At 42.8% G+C, this 18,123-nt stretch overlaps 1 protein-coding gene across 1 annotated transcript in view; it reads left to right on the top strand.

The window, feature by feature from the left end:
• Positions 1–18,123, top strand: part of CAST (calpastatin) — a 242,816-nt gene that overhangs the window by 175,328 nt on the left and 49,365 nt on the right. The window contains exons 9-15 of the mRNA XM_068247496.1: positions 1,733–1,828; positions 3,385–3,480; positions 5,934–6,017; positions 6,094–6,141; positions 7,061–7,111; positions 10,993–11,085; positions 15,211–15,267. Coding sequence (XP_068103597.1) covers positions 1,733–1,828; positions 3,385–3,480; positions 5,934–6,017; positions 6,094–6,141; positions 7,061–7,111; positions 10,993–11,085; positions 15,211–15,267 — 525 coding nt within the window. The remainder of the gene's footprint in view (positions 1–1,732; positions 1,829–3,384; positions 3,481–5,933; positions 6,018–6,093; positions 6,142–7,060; positions 7,112–10,992; positions 11,086–15,210; positions 15,268–18,123) is intronic.

Genomic DNA, 18,123 nt, shown 5'->3' with positions numbered 1-18,123 from the left:
CTTTGCTGCGTTACAATGTAACGCAACGTGGGCAGTGTGAACAGCTCCCATGTGTTACATTGCACTAACGTGCGTCTGTAACGTCCCTGTGTGCAAGAAGCCTTAAAGAGAATCTGTACTCTAATATTCTTACACTAAAAAGCATACCATTCTATTCCTTATTTTCTCCTGTGCCCCTCTGTGCTGTTTCTGCCACTCTCTGCTGCAATCCTGGCTTGTAATTAACAGTTTTAGGCAGTGTTTACAAACAAACTAACCAGCTTCTAATAGGCTCAGCTAAGCATAGTGTGTGAGTATGCAGGGGGCCTGCAGAGGGTGTGTATCGCTTCTACCAATCACAAGCAGCCCTGCACATTCCACACAATCAAAGCCTCAGCCCCACAAACAGGACAGAGGAAAGATACATTGATTTATTACAGAGACAGTGTAATTAGGAAGAGCTGCAGTAAGCCCCAGCACATTAGAACAGGCATAGGAACTCATAGGATAGAAGAACTAAGGCTGAAAAAATTGTTACAGAGTCTCTTTAATGTGGCCACACTCCATACAATTTTTTTACTTTTTTTTTTTTTTTTTTCCAATTCAAGATTTACAATCAATTTTTATGATTGTAACATTTCACAAATCTGACCATTGTCAGTGGTGTGTTCAATATTTCCCAAATTGTGAAAAAAAAAATCGAAAACTCTGAAAAAAATTGTGTGCGTCTCTATATTACATGATTGTCAATCTATCACACACCATACAATCTTGCAAAAAATTGATCCGAAATTTCTGCTACTCCCGATTGGGAAAAATTGGGGAAAAAAGTAAATCCGATTGGATTTTTCACTGGAATAAAAAAAAAAAAAAAAAAAAAAAGCTTTTGATTTTTCTGTAGAATTTCTTTTTTCTCTTTTATTGAATTGCTGTAAAATCGTGTCATTTCATTGTATTGTGTGGCCACCTTAAAGTGTACCAGATACAAGGTAAGTTAAAAGTTTTATACATACCTAGGGCTTCCTCCAGTGCCATCCACACAGATCGTTCGCACACCACCATCCTCAGACTTGTCTGAGTAAGCGCAGTGCGCTCTCTACGTATCTCTCCGGCGAATAGTACTGCACAGTACTTAGACAAGACTGAGGACGGTGGCGTGGGAACGATCCGTGCGGGAAACGATCCGTGCGGATGGGGCTGGAGGAAGCCCCAGGTATGTATAAAACTTTTAACCTAACTCGTCTCTGGTTTCCTTTAAGGCCGTGCTGTAATTGTACACAGTAGCACTGTGCTATGTACTATAAATAGATTGTGATCCAAAGGATCGCTTGTATCATATGTCTGGTTAGATAAATTTAGAAGCCCTACCCTTCAACTTGATGTGCCTGGAAATAAAAATGATCACTTAATTATTATTTAACAATAATAAGCATATCTACGGTACTTCTTTGTCTTATCTTTATGTCATAACCTCACTCATGGTTAGTGATGGTCATGTCTAGGAGAACTCATGGAGAAACATGTATTTTGCTTTATCAGCTGATAGATTTGCAAACCTATGATCACATCCTGATCACATGATCATGACTAGCAAATCAGAGACTTGCATATCTATCAACTGACCAAACTCATCACATGCTTCTCCTAGACATGACCATCACTAGTCCTGATGTATCTTTGTATTCTGTGCATGCAAGTATCTCGTCTTTTCTTCATGACATTCTTGCTAACCATTTTTGTTTATTCGATCAAGGTTAAGAGAGCAAAGAAAGTAGAAGATAAGAAAGCAGAGAAAGTAGAAGCTAAGAAAGCAGTGAGTGCGGACAAGACTGCTGCTGAACCGAGCAAGGTGAGGCCAGATCTTGTAACTTATCACGGGACTTGTGGTTTGATTAAATCCATAGGACCTCATTATTACAAGGTGACATTTTACACTAAGGGACAGAGGCCAGGGGTCAGTTGCGTTAGAGAGTCGTAGCGATAACAAACGTTGTTACTGCCATGCACTTTCAAGCAAGATCTTCCTAGCATGTCCATACTTTGCAATCCTTATTCAGGCAAGCTTGTTTCGGCACCCATTTTCATCAGATTCTATAATCGGATCGTCAAATCGGATGGTCAATCTGGCCACAAGTTGGGTAGCTTTATGGGCACCCTTACTGTGCTGCCTTATCACTCTTCTTTCCAGGTAAGGAAAGCGATTCTCTATGAACAAATGGGTGATTCGTGTTCTCACTGGCTGCAGCTCAAGTATTGTCATCAGAATGGCAGTGATAATAATGCAGGTATCACATACCACTGAGGGGAAGCATCATCTTCCCGCCTATTACCGTCATGTTATCTCTGCATTGTTGCTGACATATTATCACTGCAGGAAACCAGGCAGCAAAAATATTGATATATTCTTTGCAGAACTTTCACCAAATACTGTACCTGATGCAGTAATGTAATTACATGAGTAATTCTTATGTTTTTGTGAATCGGCCCCATTGAAAGACAAGTTTCTTATATCTACAAAAAAAGTGTGGAGCAGCACATAAATGACTTACATGAATGTATATTAACCTCCCTGGCATTCTGGACGAGCTGAGCTCCTACAGTGACGCCGAAGGGCACCGCTCAGCCCCTGGTGGGCCGATTTGGATAATTTTTTTTAAACACGCAGCTAGCACTTTGCTAGCTGCGTGTCTTACCTGATCGCCGCCGATGCGCCGCTACTCACCGCGAAAGTGGTGCCCCCCCCGCAAACCCCTTGCGCAGCCTGGCCACTCGCTGCCAGGCTGCGCTAAGCGGTGGATCCGGGACTTCATGTGACGTCACGACGTCGATAACGTCACTCCGTTCGTTGCCATGGCGACGGGGAAGCCCTAAAGGAAATCCTGTTCAGAACGGGATTTCCTTATGGGCATGATCGCCGGCGGGCGATTGGGAGGGAGGGAGCAGGGAGGGGAGAATCATGTAGCTAGCACTAGGCTAGCTACATGATAAAAAAAAAACGGGCGAAGAAACCCTCCAACGGCCGCAGGAATCAGAACGCCCAGCAGGTTAAGGACTTGAAGATTTTCCTTTAGCTCTTTAACTTCGAGGATTGAATCTCACCCAGGACACTATCTTCAATGGAGTTTGTTCTTCCCTCCCGTGGGTTCCCTCCCCATGCCCCAAAAAGCATACTGGTTGGTTCCTTGGCTAGATCCACATAACTAGGACTAGACTGATAGTTTGAGTCCCTTTTGAGGAACCGTTTCGAATCGGTCAGTGTTCTCTGTACAGGGCAAAAGTGTCAATGCTGTATAAATGTATAATAATGTATAAAAGCAAAAATCAGTGTCACTAATTTTACTTGGTAATGCACCTGCTAACCAAAGTACTTGTTTCTCTGACATGTATTGTTTTTCTGACCTCTAGAGTGAACAAGATCAAGCTTTAGATTCCTTAATTGATACTCTGGGGGGACCAGAGGAAGGCCCACCGTCTCCAGAATTCACTGGGCCAGAGATCACAGTAAGTACTATTATTATTATTATTATTATTATTATTATTATTAGTTACTGTTAATAACTGAGGTGTAAACTTGAAACGAAAATTTGATAACTGGATGAAGATGACACCCTGATACCTGAATATTATGGAGGGAGGTGGTGGAGGGAAAATAATTACACCCAAATTCTAAAAGATTGTTCTTGGAAAGGTTTGTTCATTATTATTATTTTTTATTTATATAGCGCCAACATCTTCCGTAGCGCTGTACATAGTACAAACAAATAATGGGGAACAAATATACATAAGAAATACAAGACACTGTACAGTCATGACATTGAATAGAGTAAATACAGATACATACATAGTTGATATGTAGTTGGTACATATACATATGTTAAAATTACAGCAGTATGAGAAACACTAGGAGGAGGTCCCTGCCCTTGCGAGCTTACAATCTAGAGGGTAGTGGGTAGGAAACAAAGGGGAAGGAAACACAAGGATTAGTGGGTGAGCCAGTGTGCCTTCAGTGCTGCCTATAGCAAATTATAGGCTTGTCTGAACAGGTGTGTTTTCAGAGTACGTTTGAAGGTTTCCAGACTCGTGGCATGACGAACTGGTTGAGGGAGAGAGTTCCAAAGGAGAGGGACCGCCCGTGAGAAGTCTTGGATGCGAGAGTGAGAGGAGGTGACTAGGCTGGAGGACAAAAGGGTCTCCTGTGAGGAACGGAGGGTCCGAGCGGGGAGGTATCTGGAGATTAAAGAGGAAATGTATGGAGGCGATAGCTTGTGTAGAGCTTTGTATGCCAGTGTGAGAAGTTTAAACTGGATCCTTTGGGCAACTGGTAACCAATGGAGGGATTGGCAGAGAGGGGCTGCCTCAGAGGATCTAGAAGAGAGGTGGATGAGACGGGCCGCAGAGTTTAGTAGGGATTGGAGAGGTGCCAATCTGCTTTTTGGTAGACCACAGAGTAGGGTGTTGCAGTAGTCAAGACGGGAGATGATTAGGGCATGCACAAGCATTTTAGTTGCTTCTTGTGAAAGGAAGGGACGGATTCTGGAAATGTTTTTGAGATGGAAGTAGCAGGAGGTAGTTAGAGTGTTAATATGTGATTTAAAGGAGAGCTCAGAGTCCAGAGTTACCCCTAGGCAACGAGCTTTGGGGGTTGATGCTATTGGGGTGTTCTCTACATTGATTGTGACAGTGGGAGGTGGAACAGAGAGCGAAGGTGGAAATATTACAATCTCCGTTTTGCTCATATTGAGTTTAAGGAAGCGGGATGACATAAATGTAGATACAGCGGATAGATATTTGGGGACTTTTGATAGTAGTGTGGAGAGGTCTGGGGCAGAACAATACATTTGGGTGTCATCAGCATAGAGGTGGTATTGAAACCCAAAAGAGCACTCTCTTTCTCTCCCTCTCCCTCCTGATCTATATCTAGATCTCTGTCTATATCCTATATAGTTCTCTGCCTCCTCAGTTGTCAGACATCACAGAAGGAAGGAATCGATGTGATGGAAAGAGGCTGTTGGGTGGTCTTTAGTGCACTCTAGATTGTTGACTAATGCTCAAGAATACCCATAATGCAATTGGATTCAGAAATAATTTGAAATGCATCAATATGACCATTGTAATATGAATTGCTGTTATAAAATGTGTAAAATGTGTATATAAAGGTCCTCTATATAAAATTATCAGAGAACTGCATCTCTTGCTATTTGCTGTTTGATCATACCACAATGAAGGGCTGGCTGGTGCTTCATAATGTGCAACATTACAAACACAGCACAGTTGTTTTGTTGAGGCCTGATGAAGGTCTGAATAGTGATCTGAAACAAACTAGTACCATTGCCTGAGGTCGCATTCACAGTGCCACATTGCAGAGCTGCGTTATAAAGTCTTATAACGCAGCTTACCGCACTGCAATGCTAATCCTATGGGCCGTTCACAGTGCGACGTTAGCGTCACGTTGAAAAATGTAGCGTTGTGATAACTCAATGCTTGCAGTGCGTTACCTCTAAACGCAGACGGGTTGTGACTTTAATGTTGCATTAGAACGCGGTGTTCCACTGTGAATATGCCCTGAAAAGTTTTGTAAATAAAGTTTATATAAAGAGTCATCATCTCTGCCAAAAATCATCAATTTATGATCTTCATGATATATTTATTGAGCTTTTGAGTTAACTCTTTGAAGATTCATTTGATGACAGATAACCAAGTTTTTACTGGAAAGAGTGTTTTATACTTTTGATATAATAAAGCTGGATACTATTTTTTTTTTAACTATTTACAACTATTGTGGTTTCTCAAAATTGCCCTCTATCCTCTTAACCTCGTGCTAATCAATGTGTATCGGACTACTTGCTTGAGGGTATCCTTTACTGACTTAACATTAAGACTTTTTCCCAATTTTCATAAACGTTTACGTCTTAAACAGGTCCAGTCACTGAATATTTCTATCCTTTTTATTAAAGGAATCACCTATTTCATCAGAACATCTAGAAGCATTAGGGAAGAGAGAAACAACACTACCACCAAAATACAGACACCTGCTGGATGTAAGTTTGAAGCCTGGTGGAATAATTACCACCACTGTTTGTAAACCACTCTAATCACTGCATTGCCTTTTTTCAGGGTAAAGGAGAAAAAACTTCAGTGCCTGAACCCAAGCCAGCTGATGAGGTGACACAAATCTGGTCTTATTTAGATTATGTACAGTGTGTGGAATCTAATGGTTAAATGGGTAATGGCCATGTCTCCACATCTTTCTTGATTAGCTAGGTTAAGTGCTGAAAGTTGATTCATCCATTGGGGTATATTCAGTAAACTACGGTAAGCAGAGTAATATGCGTAAAGTCTTACCTTATGATGAATAGAGCAGAGTGCAATACATTACATGCATTACACTCTACTCTTTGTGCACAAGACTTTACTGACATTATTCTGATTACCGCAGTTAAGTGACTATGCCCCATTATATCTTTGGCGCAGGACATTGCTATCTGGCTCTAACTGCTATTTTGGCCTTGATTCACTAACTGGCGCTAAGTACTAGCGCTGGAGTGAACAGAGGGTTTGTGGACACTAAGCAGCTGATCGCGCACGCTTGCGCGCACAAAGGTGCAACGATAACTTCGCGCCGATAACGGCGTGCGGTGCGACGATACCGTCACACTGATTGTGCGCACAAAGGTCATATAGTGCACGATCGGTGCGACGTTATCGTCGCACCTTTGTGTGTGACGTGTGGGCGCAAACTAGCTAACACTCTCATTTGTGTGCACAAAGTGTTGGGCCTCCTAACCGGCCTAGCGCCGGTTAGTGAATCAAGCCCTTTACCTTTCTTTCAGGGTAAAGGAGTAAAGCCTTCATCACCTGAACCAAAGCCAGCTAATAAGGTGACATAAATCTTGTCTTATTTAGATTATATACAGTGTTTGGAATCTTCTGGTTAATTGCATAATGGACATGCCTCTACTTGTAGAGTAATCTTTCCCGTTTAGCTAGGTTGAGTGCCAGGAAGCTGATTCACCCTTTTATATCTTATATAGGCTCAGGACATTGGCATTTGACTCTAATCGCTATTTTACCTTTCTTTTAGGGTAAAGGAGAGAAACCCGAAATCCCTCCACCAAAGGCAGCTGCTGAGGAGGTGACAGAATTCTTTACTTGTTCATATTATTGACATGTAAAGTTTGGAGGTTTAGACATGTTTACACTTGTAGTGTAAACTTACCTTATTAACTAGAATTGTTCCAGGGTGTTGATTCATGCCTCATTTTAGTGATGGTTATGTGTAGGAGGTGGAGAACATGGGATCAGTTTGGTCAGGTGATAGATATGTAAGTCTTTAACGTTTTAGCATCCAGGCCAAATTATTTTAGCACTTTATTTTCTTATTTGTTACATTTCCTTGCTACTAATTAGTACTGCTATAATGCATATTTATGGCCACTTGTCAGTAGAGGGCAGTGTGAGACAGTAGCAGAGCACTTCTGCTTTCAGTTTCTATATCTTCTGCTAGCAGAGAGACATCAAAGCATTCCAAGAATTTACAGCACAAAGAGTTCTAGGTCAAAAGCAGTGCACTATCTCAAACCAAATAATTCCTTTGAATCTGCTAATGGGTTCATTTGGTAGTCATGATGATGTGCTAAAGCAGAATTTGATCACAGAAAATCAGAGCTTTGCAAATCTATCAGCTGATCAAACAAATCACATGCTCCAGAAGTTCTAGGCATGACCATCTCTACTCATTTGCTTATGTAGGCTAAGGACTTTTAAGCTACATTGTTGTTACTGCTTGTGTTTTTATTTGAAGAAAAAAAAAAAAAACTAGAAGAGTTATATCCACACCTAGCAACAGAGCTGTCAGGTTACATGACACCATTGCAAAATTTAAATAAAGCACAAAAACTTTTACCACAACTTTGTTACCACAACCTTAGGGCCTATTTCCACTAGAGCGATTGCGATTGCTGAATCGCAAATCGCTAGTGATTTTTAAATCGCTAGGGTTGTCACTTTATCATAGAAATCACGAGAAGTATTTTCCACTACAGTGATTCGATTTGGAAATCGCTAATCGCAAATCACAATCGCTTGCTGGAGCGATTTTTACAATGATAATGCAATGCAAATGAAAATCGCAAATCGCAATCGCATAACAGAATTAATCGCAATCACTGGCGTTTGTGATTTGTGATTGCGATTGCTAGTGGAAAAGGGCCCTTACTATGCAATGTATCTTGCTTTACAAGTCTTCATATGTGGAGTGAACTGTTCAGTATGTGTTTCACTACAACTACTTGCCAAATAAAAAAACATAATATGGACTGGCAATCCCACAGTCCAGATCTTCCTATTAACAGCCTATTTCTGTATTTGTGGTCTCTTCTTAAATGAAATCTCCATTTGTGCCGGTGGTCTGTGTGCCTTTCTGATGCTGGGTACACACTATGAGATTTTCTGGTCGATTTACTGTCAGATCGATTATTTCCAACATGTTCGATTTGCTTCCCGATCGATTTTTGAGCAATTTCCGATCGATTTCCGTTCGCTTCAATAGGAAATAGATCGGAAAATGCTCGGAAATTGATCGGAAAGCAAATCGAACATTTTGTAAATAATCGATCTGACAGTAAATCGACCAGAAAATCTCATAGTGTGTACCCAGCATAAGGTTCCCACAAGCATTGTTTGATCCTCAGTTAAAGCCTTGTAGTTTAGGTACAAGGTAAATTGCACTTCTAGGAGATGCAGTTATAAAAACACTCGTAGGGTTGTTGCACACCAAGAGCGGTTTTTGAGCGTTTTGAAAAGCGCTTGGCTAATGTATTTCAATGGGATGGTGCACACCAGAGCGATTCGGTTTTTTTCCCACATGCAAACTCGGGTCCTGCAGCATTTCTGCTGATTTCTGAAGGTGGCCACTAACGGTCCAATTTCTAGCGAAAAATCGTTCGAGAGATCAGAAATTCTGATCGGATTGGTTGTAAATAATCTCCATTGGTGGACACAATCGATTATGAATGAGTGAAAAAAATGTCGGCCGAATTAATTTTCGTTGAACCAAAATTTGGATTTTCTTGTTGGTTGTGATAGATAGGAAGCAAAGATTGGTTCGTTGATGGTGTAGTGAACGATGTATTACAATATTTCACTTCCGATCAGAATTTCTGATCGCTCTAACGATTTTTCGATAGAAATTGGACAGTTAGTGGCCAGCTTGAGGCAATTCAGCCTCAATGTTAACTATAGGAAAGTGGAAAATCGCTCTGAAAAGCGCTAAATCAGAGCAATTTTCCAAGCTTTTTTGTTACAGAAGCTCTACTGTAACAAAATATAAAAATGCTAGGCATGCTTAGAAAATCGCTAGGCACATGCCTAGCATCGCCTTAAAAAAATCACTTCAAAAAGCGCTAAGCGTTTGCGATTATGCTAGCGCATTTTGGTGTGCACTGGCCCAAATAGCAAAAAGACTTACTTTAATATGCATAGTAGGAACTTACAGATCACTGGCCATGCTGGAGTTTCCCTCCCTTCTCACAGCTACTATGGGCAGTCTGTCAGGTCAGTGACGAGCACCACACTAATAAGAATGCAGTACCAGCAGTGATCCCAGGCAGTGCCAGGGTAATTCATTGGCTGTCCGCCACTAGGGATGTGTGGCTTTGGCCGGAATCTCTGTTATGATGGCCACTAACAATACAATTCGCCAAACTATTTTTTGTTTCCGATCAATCATATGAACGATCGGAAATGATCGCTCAGGACTACAAAGGGATGAAAATTTCCTAACCGATAAGATTGATGGTATCAATACGAAAATCTGATCAATTTTGTCTGTTAGTGGTCCTGAACAACATTGCACACATGTGGCCGATATCTGCCCAACAGTCAGCTGAGTTGACTGAATCTGTCGTTTGTTCGACGTTTCCACCCACACTTTTGAATAATCTGTGTACATAGCTTTGGGTTCATTTTTTATCTGTTTGCTGCACACAAGATCTTCATGATTATCTTCACTTGATGTTGCAGCCGTGTTATTCTGCCTATTCTGGACCTGAATAGAGGAATGGTATACTCTGTATATTTAAAGAGAACCTGTACTGAGTAAAAATATTTAAAATAAACACATGAGGTAACTTTAAATGAACATTGCATAGTTACCTTGCCATCATTTCCTCTCAGACGCTCACCATTTTCTTCTGACAATGATCCCTTCCAGTTCTGACAATATTTTGTCAGATCTGAGATATATCAGTTGCTGTCAGTAAAATATCAGTTGCTGTCAGTTATAGCTGAGAGGAAAACTGATGTACCAGGTAATGTCCATGTTTCCCTATGGTTCAAGTGGGCGATGTTACAGTTTAACTGTGTGCTGACCAGAAAGCTGTTATGGGTAATGGCAATTTTCAAAATGGAGGACGGAAAATTCCCTTGATCACAGTGAACAAACAGGACGCGGGAGAGGAGAAAGACACTGAGGAGTAGACTACATGGAAGGTATGTATGACTTGTGTATGCTTATTTTGACCTTTAATTTTCAGTTCAGGTTTTTTTTAAAGAGGAACTCCAGTGAAAATAATGTAATAAAAAAAAGTGCTTCATGTTTACAATAATTATGTATAAATGATTTAGTCAGTGTCTGCCCATTGTAAAATCTTTTAAATCCCTGACATTTATTACATGGTGACATTTTTACTGTTGGCAGGTGATGTAGCTGCTGCATGCTTTTTTGGCAGTTGGAAACAGCTGTAAACAGCCATTTTCCACAATGCAACAAGGTTCACAGACAGGAAACTGCCAGGAGTACCACGGTCTTCAGAGTTTCTTGTGGGAGGGGTTTCACCACAATACAGTTGTCATACAGCGCCCCCTGACGGTCTGTTTGTGAAAAGGAATAGATTGCTCATGTAAAAGGGGGTATCAGCTACTGATTGGGATAAAGTTCAATTCTTGGTTGGAGTTTCTCTTTCAGTTGCTACTTTATAAGTCATCATTATGCCTTTTCTTGTTTTGTCCTCACAGGGCTTTGGTGACGATGATCTGCTTGAAGCATTGTCATCGAATTTGGTTAGCTCCCCGGCTCCCCCTGAACAGGAGAAGCCAAAACTAGAAGAGGTAAAAGTCATTTTCTAATGCAGATGTCTGTATGGTTGCTGTGCTTCGGTGGTGTTATGTAAGAGCTGTATACTATCTCCTAATGTGAAAAGTAACCCTTGGAACCCTGAGCTGCAGTATAACATTTAAATGCTTATACTGTCACATCATGCTGTAATATCACGTTATATCTCTTGACAAGACAGAAAGCTTTTATACATTTTATGCAGGAATACGCAGATCTCATGGTGATATAAAAGGCTTAAAGTGAATCTTTACCAGTTTTAAAAACAAAAAGTCAGATACTCACCTAAGGAGAGGGAAGGCTCGGTCCTAATGAGCCTTCCCTCTCCTCTCCCGGTGCCCGGTCCCGCGCAGGATCCCCCGTGGCAGTATTCGACCAGTTCGGTCAAATACTGCCACTTCCGCATGCCGAAGGGAGCTTTCGGAAGGCTTCGGGAGCACTCGGGCTCCCGATGACGCAGCCGCTCCATACTACGCATGCGCGAGCGCCCTCTGACGTGCTCGCGCATACGTAGTATGGAGCGGCCCGTCTTCGGAAGCCCGAGTGCTCCCGAAGACCTCCAAAGTCCCTGCGGCGGCGGACGCGAACGGGGGAGCCAGCGCAGCACCGAGGGCACCGGGAGAGGAGAGGGAAGGCTCATTAGGACCGAGCCTTCCCTCTCCTTAGGTGAGTATCTGACTTTTTGTTTTGAAAACCGGTACCCATTGGCTTTAAAGAGACCAAAAAGCTCTCTATTAACTGCTTACGGACGGTGGTGATTATAATATATGCCCTGTTTTGATCCCCTAATATCTGCCAGGGCATAGATGTCCCTTCACTGCCGCCGCGCGTTCTTGACGCTTTCAACAGTCTCATCGCTCTCGTATGCTGTAGCTGGCTCACCCTGCCATCTCTATGACAGCAGAGCCCTGTGAGCAGGTTAGGAGCCCGATTTAAATTGACTCCTGACCCTGTTCAATGTAAGCCAATGGGAGTTGAGTGCTTTGATCACATGGTCAGGAACCAATGAAAGCAGCTCCTGACCAGCTCACAGAGGTCTGCAGTCATTGAGACGACAGAGTGGGTGGCCTGAGGCTCCCAGCGTGCGGCATGGATAGCGGTTGCAGCAGGTCTGTGCAGCGATTCGTCGGTATCCAGCAGTTTCTTATACCAGCGGTCTCTGGTCCTTAAAGAGAGTCTAAAGCCTCACGAAAACCCTGTTTTTTTTTTCCTAGTCCTCTTAAACATTAATGCCCTACCAGAAACGCTGCATCCCCACGGCTGAACTCACTTAATCCAATCCCCCCACTCCCCCACCCCCCAAAATCCCCCGGTGAAGATTTTGACAGAGCTTCCATGTAGAGCAGGGGTCTTAAAATCGCGGCCCGCAGGCCATTTGCGGCCCTCGATACAATATTTTGTGGCCCGCGCCGGCAAAAGCTTCCTTATAGTTCGCTTCAGTGCTCCCAAGTAATCCGCCGCATCCCCGCCGCTAAACGAGGGCTGCAGAGCCCCCAAATCGCCCAGGGGGCAATCCGCTGGCATTTCCTGGAAGGGGCAGAGCGTTCAGCTTCAGCTCTGCCCCTCCTGACGTAAATCGCGGTGCATCGCCCCCTCTGCCCGCCCCTCTCACTCTTCCTTCACAGAGAGGGTAGGGAGAGGCGGTGATGTGCCGCGATTGACGTCAGGAGGGGCAGAGCTGAAGCTGAAAGCTCTGCCCCTTCCAGGAAATGCCGTCGGATTGCCCCCCGGGCGATTTGGGGGCTCTGTAGCCCTCGTTTTGTGGCGGGGACACGGCGGATTACTTGTAATGGGAGCACTGAAGCGAACTATAAGGTAAAATAGGCAAAATAGTTCACTTCAGTGTGAATTTGATTTTAAAATAAAAATCAATGCAGGGGGGGGGGAGCTGCTGATTTACTTTTTTTTGTGAAATCCCTTATGCGGCCCAGCCTCATCCTGACTTTGCCTCCTGCGGCCCCCAGGTAAATTGAGTTTGAGACCCCTGTGTAGAGGCAGTGCTTTGGGCTGTAGCTCTGCCTCTACTCCCGTCAATCTGCATGGATGTCCGCCTCCTCCCGCCCCTCTCATGCCCCTCACAAATAGAGGCAGAGCTACAGCCCAAAGCTCTGCTTCCCCCGGGCAGCAAAATCCACAGCTTTGAAAGTCGTGGATTTTACCCCGGGATTTCGTGGTGATTAAGTGAGCATTCAGCTGCAGGGATGGGATGTTTCAGGTAGGGCATTATTGCTTTAAGAGGAATAGGAAATATGAGGCTTCAGAGTCTCTTGAAGGGGGCAGAGAGCGCTGGCGGTTAAAAAGCAATGCTAAATGTAATTTTTGCTTCTTAAAGCAGAAGGTATTAGCGATAATTCAGCTGTAAGTGAGCAACTGTGGTTTGGCTGAATATGCAAATCATCTCTTGATACCCTTGAAGCAATGCTACACATCCAGAACCGCTGGTGCATAGTGAGCCTGTAGCTAATAAATTGTACAAAGCCACACCAATCCGACATGCAGACAGCCTGGTTCTATCCCATAGAACCATATCAATACATACCATGCACTGATGATGACCAGTAAGTCAGGAACAGGCTGTATGTATGTTGGATTGGTGTGGCTCTGTAAAATGTATTCGTTACAGGCTCACTTATACATCAGTGGTTCGCGATGTGCAGCCTTGCTTACAGGTGCATAAACAGATGATTTGCATATTTGGAAATGATGCATCATGGGAAACCACAGTGGCTCTCTTACAGCTGAATTATCACAAATACCTTAGAAGGAAAAGTTATATTTAACATTTTAGGCACAGGAGGCACAACGCTTGTATCTATGTCGCCATCTGCAGGGCAGGAGAGGAAACCTCTTGCCCTTACTAGCAATACATACTCTTCCCACTACTTGTATCCTGATTATTGACTTTTACAAAATTAGCTGTTTGTAGTAATTATACATTTCAAAAAAATGAATTAAGGACTGCCTAGCTTTTGTGCTGCAGATGTTTGCATGCAATTGCAATTAAACCAGTACTATGACCCAGTAGATGACCATAAATAAACTTTATTATGGCAGGATGGCAATATGGTGAAACCTTAATCAATTTTTTTATTGTCTTTGCTTTTGGTGAGAATTCTACTGAAATTCTGTCCAGTATTACATTGGTAGGAGGTGATGGGCAGCACAGTGGTGTAGTGGATAGCACTTTCGTGCAACACTGGGTCCTTGGTTTGAATCCCAGCTAGGGCACTATCTGCATGGAGTTTGTATGTTCTTCCAGTGTCTGTATGGGTTTGGTCCGGGCACTCCAGTTTCCTCCCACATCCCAAAAACATACAGATATGTTAATTGGCTTCCCCCTAAATTGGCCCTAGACTTCGATACATACATTGCATGAAACATACATAGACATATGATTATGGTAGGGATTAGGCTGTGTGCCCCCCTGAAAGACAGTTAAGAGACAAGACAATATACTCTGTACAGGGCTGTGGAAGATTTCTGCACCACATAAATACTAAATAAAAATATTGGGAAATCTTTCCTGTGGAGACACAGGCAGCAGTGAGCACATAAGCTTTTTCTTGTCCATTCTTCACTGCAAACAAGCAGCGTAATTGTCAGTTAAGTTTTTTTTTTTCTCACGGTAAGTGGAAAAAACACACAAATTGTGGGAGGGGTGAAATCCTCACCAGTCATTATTTCAGTCCTTCAACTCTGCACAGATATGTCAACCAGCTCTTATCCTATGATGACATCCAGTCGGCTGTCAGTTGAACTTCCTCTTGTTGAACTTTTAAAACCACAGCTATAATCTATGCAAAACCCTGTCACATAGGTATTGACCTGTTTGTCCTTCTGCAGAGGTCAGCATGTTGCCTTTTCTGTTAGTGTCACGGTGCTGACCTCGTTATTTTCCATTGTAAGAATCACATAATCTGCTTTGGCTGTCATCCCTATAAATCTAGGATGAGGCAATCATAAACTACTGCTAGTTGAGCTCCGTAAGTAAACGGATTGTGAAGTTAATCACAATAGCCCCCATCCTAATAATTAACCATGACTTATTTCAGTATTGTGTTCTGAGTCACCACCATCTTATTTTGAATACTAATCATATGTTTTGTTATTTTTAATGGCAGAAAAAACAAGCACAGGTGGCAGCAGCACCTTCTGCATCTTCACAGCCCGCACCTACTGTAAGGATATTTCTTATTGCTTCATGTGCTTATTTCTGTCTTAGATCTATACTTTCATATGATTTAGGACCTGATATAGAGCATTGTTTAAGTGTACCTGTGAGGAAAAAAATATTGACGTTAAAAACTTATCCCAGTAGAGGGAGCCAAAAGCGTCCCCTAACCCCCTGGACCGCACTGATCCAGCGCTGGGACTCTCCAAACATATTCGACAAGAGCTTTTCGAATATTTTCTCACAGCCGCAGTCCCGTCCACAGGCTGTACTTATACCTGCACAGTGCGGCCAAACTAGTACACAGATGGGAGACACAAAAAAGAGGAGGGTCCTAGCGATTATCAGTGTGGTTGATGAGTCTGAATTATCCTAAGGCTTCCCTCTACTGTGGTAAGTATCTAGTTTACGTTTCCCCTACAGGTGTGCTTTAAAGAGAACATGTAACAAAAAGAAACGTCCCCTGGGGGGTACTCACCTCGGTAGGGGGAAGCCTCAGGGTCCCAGTGAGGCTTCCCCCTCCGCTGTAGCGGCAGACAATCCATTGCTGGCTCCCCCGAAGTGTCCTGGAATCCTCCCTTGACAAGGCTGATAAGTGCTGTCTTATTTACCTTTCCTGGCTCCAGCGGGGCCCCGTTGTGGCTCTCTGCACGGAGATAGGTGAAAATATCCAATCTATGTCAGGTCCGCTCTACTGCGCAGGTGCAGGAGACTTGCGCCTGCGCGTAGAGCGGCCCCGCAGCGATTGGCTATTTCAGCCTACCTCCGAGCAGAGAGCCGATACTGTGCCTGCGCTGGAGCCGGGTAGGTAAATGTTTACATCCCTGCCGTTCCAGGAGCTTTTTCGCTGCCGCCGTGGGACCGAGGAGGACGGGGGAAGCCTCGATCGGATCCGGAGGCTTCCCCCACCCAAGGTGAGTACCCCCCCAGGGGAACTTTTTCTCATTACAGGTTTTCTTTAAAGCAGCAAGAAGACAGTTAATGTGTATTTGAAAGGTTTTGTGTTGTTAAAGCACACCTGAAGTGACATGAGATAACTTTAGGTACAAGTAGCGCAACCCTACTAAGAAATACACACACTTGTCCAACAGCTTGTTGAATTCAGTTGGTTTCCTGAAAAGTAAAAAGGAACAGTGATAAGGGTTTAGTGCTGGAAAGTTCAAAGGGTCATTACTTCTGATTTTTTTCTTTAGCTCAGCAAGGCATGTTTATCATAGCTGCTGTTTAGAATTCAGTCTTAAAATGGAGCTCTTAAAATGCACATAAAAACATGACTCAGTTCTATGTTATACATACCTTTAGTAAAATACAAACAATCCTCTTATATGTTTATTTTCACTTCAGGTTAGCTTCAAAAGGCTGCGAAATGCATCTTGTTCGCTGTTTGAGTATTGGAAGTATGGCTGGGGAAGCTACAATTTGATCTCCAGACCTGGCTCTTTCATATTATACATATTTGTATTCATTTTTTAAAAGTCACATACACTGAACTGCACATTTATTAGAGACCCATGCCACGCTAGAGACAAATGCCACGCTAGAAACCTATTCCACTCTTTAAACACACCTGAACTGGGTCGAAAAAGTTGACTCTCACTTATCTGGGACTTCTTCCAGCCCCCCATAGTCTTTGAGGCTCCTGAGTGTCCTTAGGATCCCATCCTTTGTGCCGCTGTCATCCTAATAAAAGTCTCTAGCCCAGCTTTATTGCTCGCTATGGGGCATACGCTTTCTGCCATGTGCCTGTTCGATGATTATTATTGATTTGTAAAGCTACAACTGTAACTGGGAGCATTCTGCACATGTGTGGTTCATAAAAGCTGCAGTCGTGCATGTGCATAACGCTCCTGGCCACGGGAGCCCAGTTGAGGACGAGTGCGGCTGAGACTGCATATAACTGAGTCAGATACTTTTAAGGTGGCCACACACTATACAATTTTTTAAATATCTGTTCAATTTAAGAGTTGCAATCAATTTTTCTGACTGATTGTAACATTTCAGAAATATGACCAATGTACCACACACGTGTGTTCAATTTTTCCCCCAATTATGATAAAAAATGATTGGAAACTCTGAGAAAATTGCTAGGGTGTGTATATTAATAAATTGACAATCCAACACACACCATACAATCTTTAGAAAGATTTTAGAAAAATATCTGGCATTCCGGATTGATTAAAATCGAAGAAACCGGGAAATCCGTTCGGATTGTCAGTCGAATGAAAAAAAAGCTTATGATTTTTTTTCGGGAGATCCGCTCGTTTTTATCGAATTACAGTAAAATCGGATCATTTTATTGTATCGTGTGTGGCCACCTTTAGGGTGACAGCGGTACAACGAATGGGATCTGTAGGACACTGAGGAGGGCTGGAAGAAGCCCCAGGTAAGTGAACTTTTTTTTCCCAGTTCAGGGGTGCTTTAACAAGGATAGGTCCACTAGAGACGTAGCAGCAAATCCCAGAGTATCAGTACCACTGGGCCTCGCTGCTCTTTGGTAATCAGTAGTGATCAGCCTGCACAATAGTTTTTTGCAGTAAAAATGAGTTTTTTTAGAAGAGGCAAAAGTGCATTGTGCATTCCCTCAAAAATATATTTTGACTCGTTGACTTCATATCTTTGTATAGAAAATTCTCAAGATTTACAAAAATGCAAATTAGTTTTATATCCATTCATATATTAATGTATAAAAGTGTGTTAAATTTCTGCGAGGTGACAATGGCCACATTTATTCCTGATTGCTGTTTAGTAATCCCTACAACACTATTATCCCATTGCCTCAGTAATCCTTTGCTCACAGTACAGAACTTCATACAGTGTACATTTCTCAGTATAAAACCACACCCTAGCCTGAGTCACTCAGTGT

The sequence above is a fragment of the Hyperolius riggenbachi genome, chromosome 1 (genome assembly GCF_040937935.1).
Source record: "Hyperolius riggenbachi isolate aHypRig1 chromosome 1, aHypRig1.pri, whole genome shotgun sequence".
NCBI lineage: Eukaryota > Metazoa > Chordata > Amphibia > Anura > Hyperoliidae > Hyperolius > Hyperolius riggenbachi.
The sequence above is the reverse complement of the archived record's forward strand: the minus strand, read 5'-3'. Positions and strand labels throughout refer to the sequence as shown.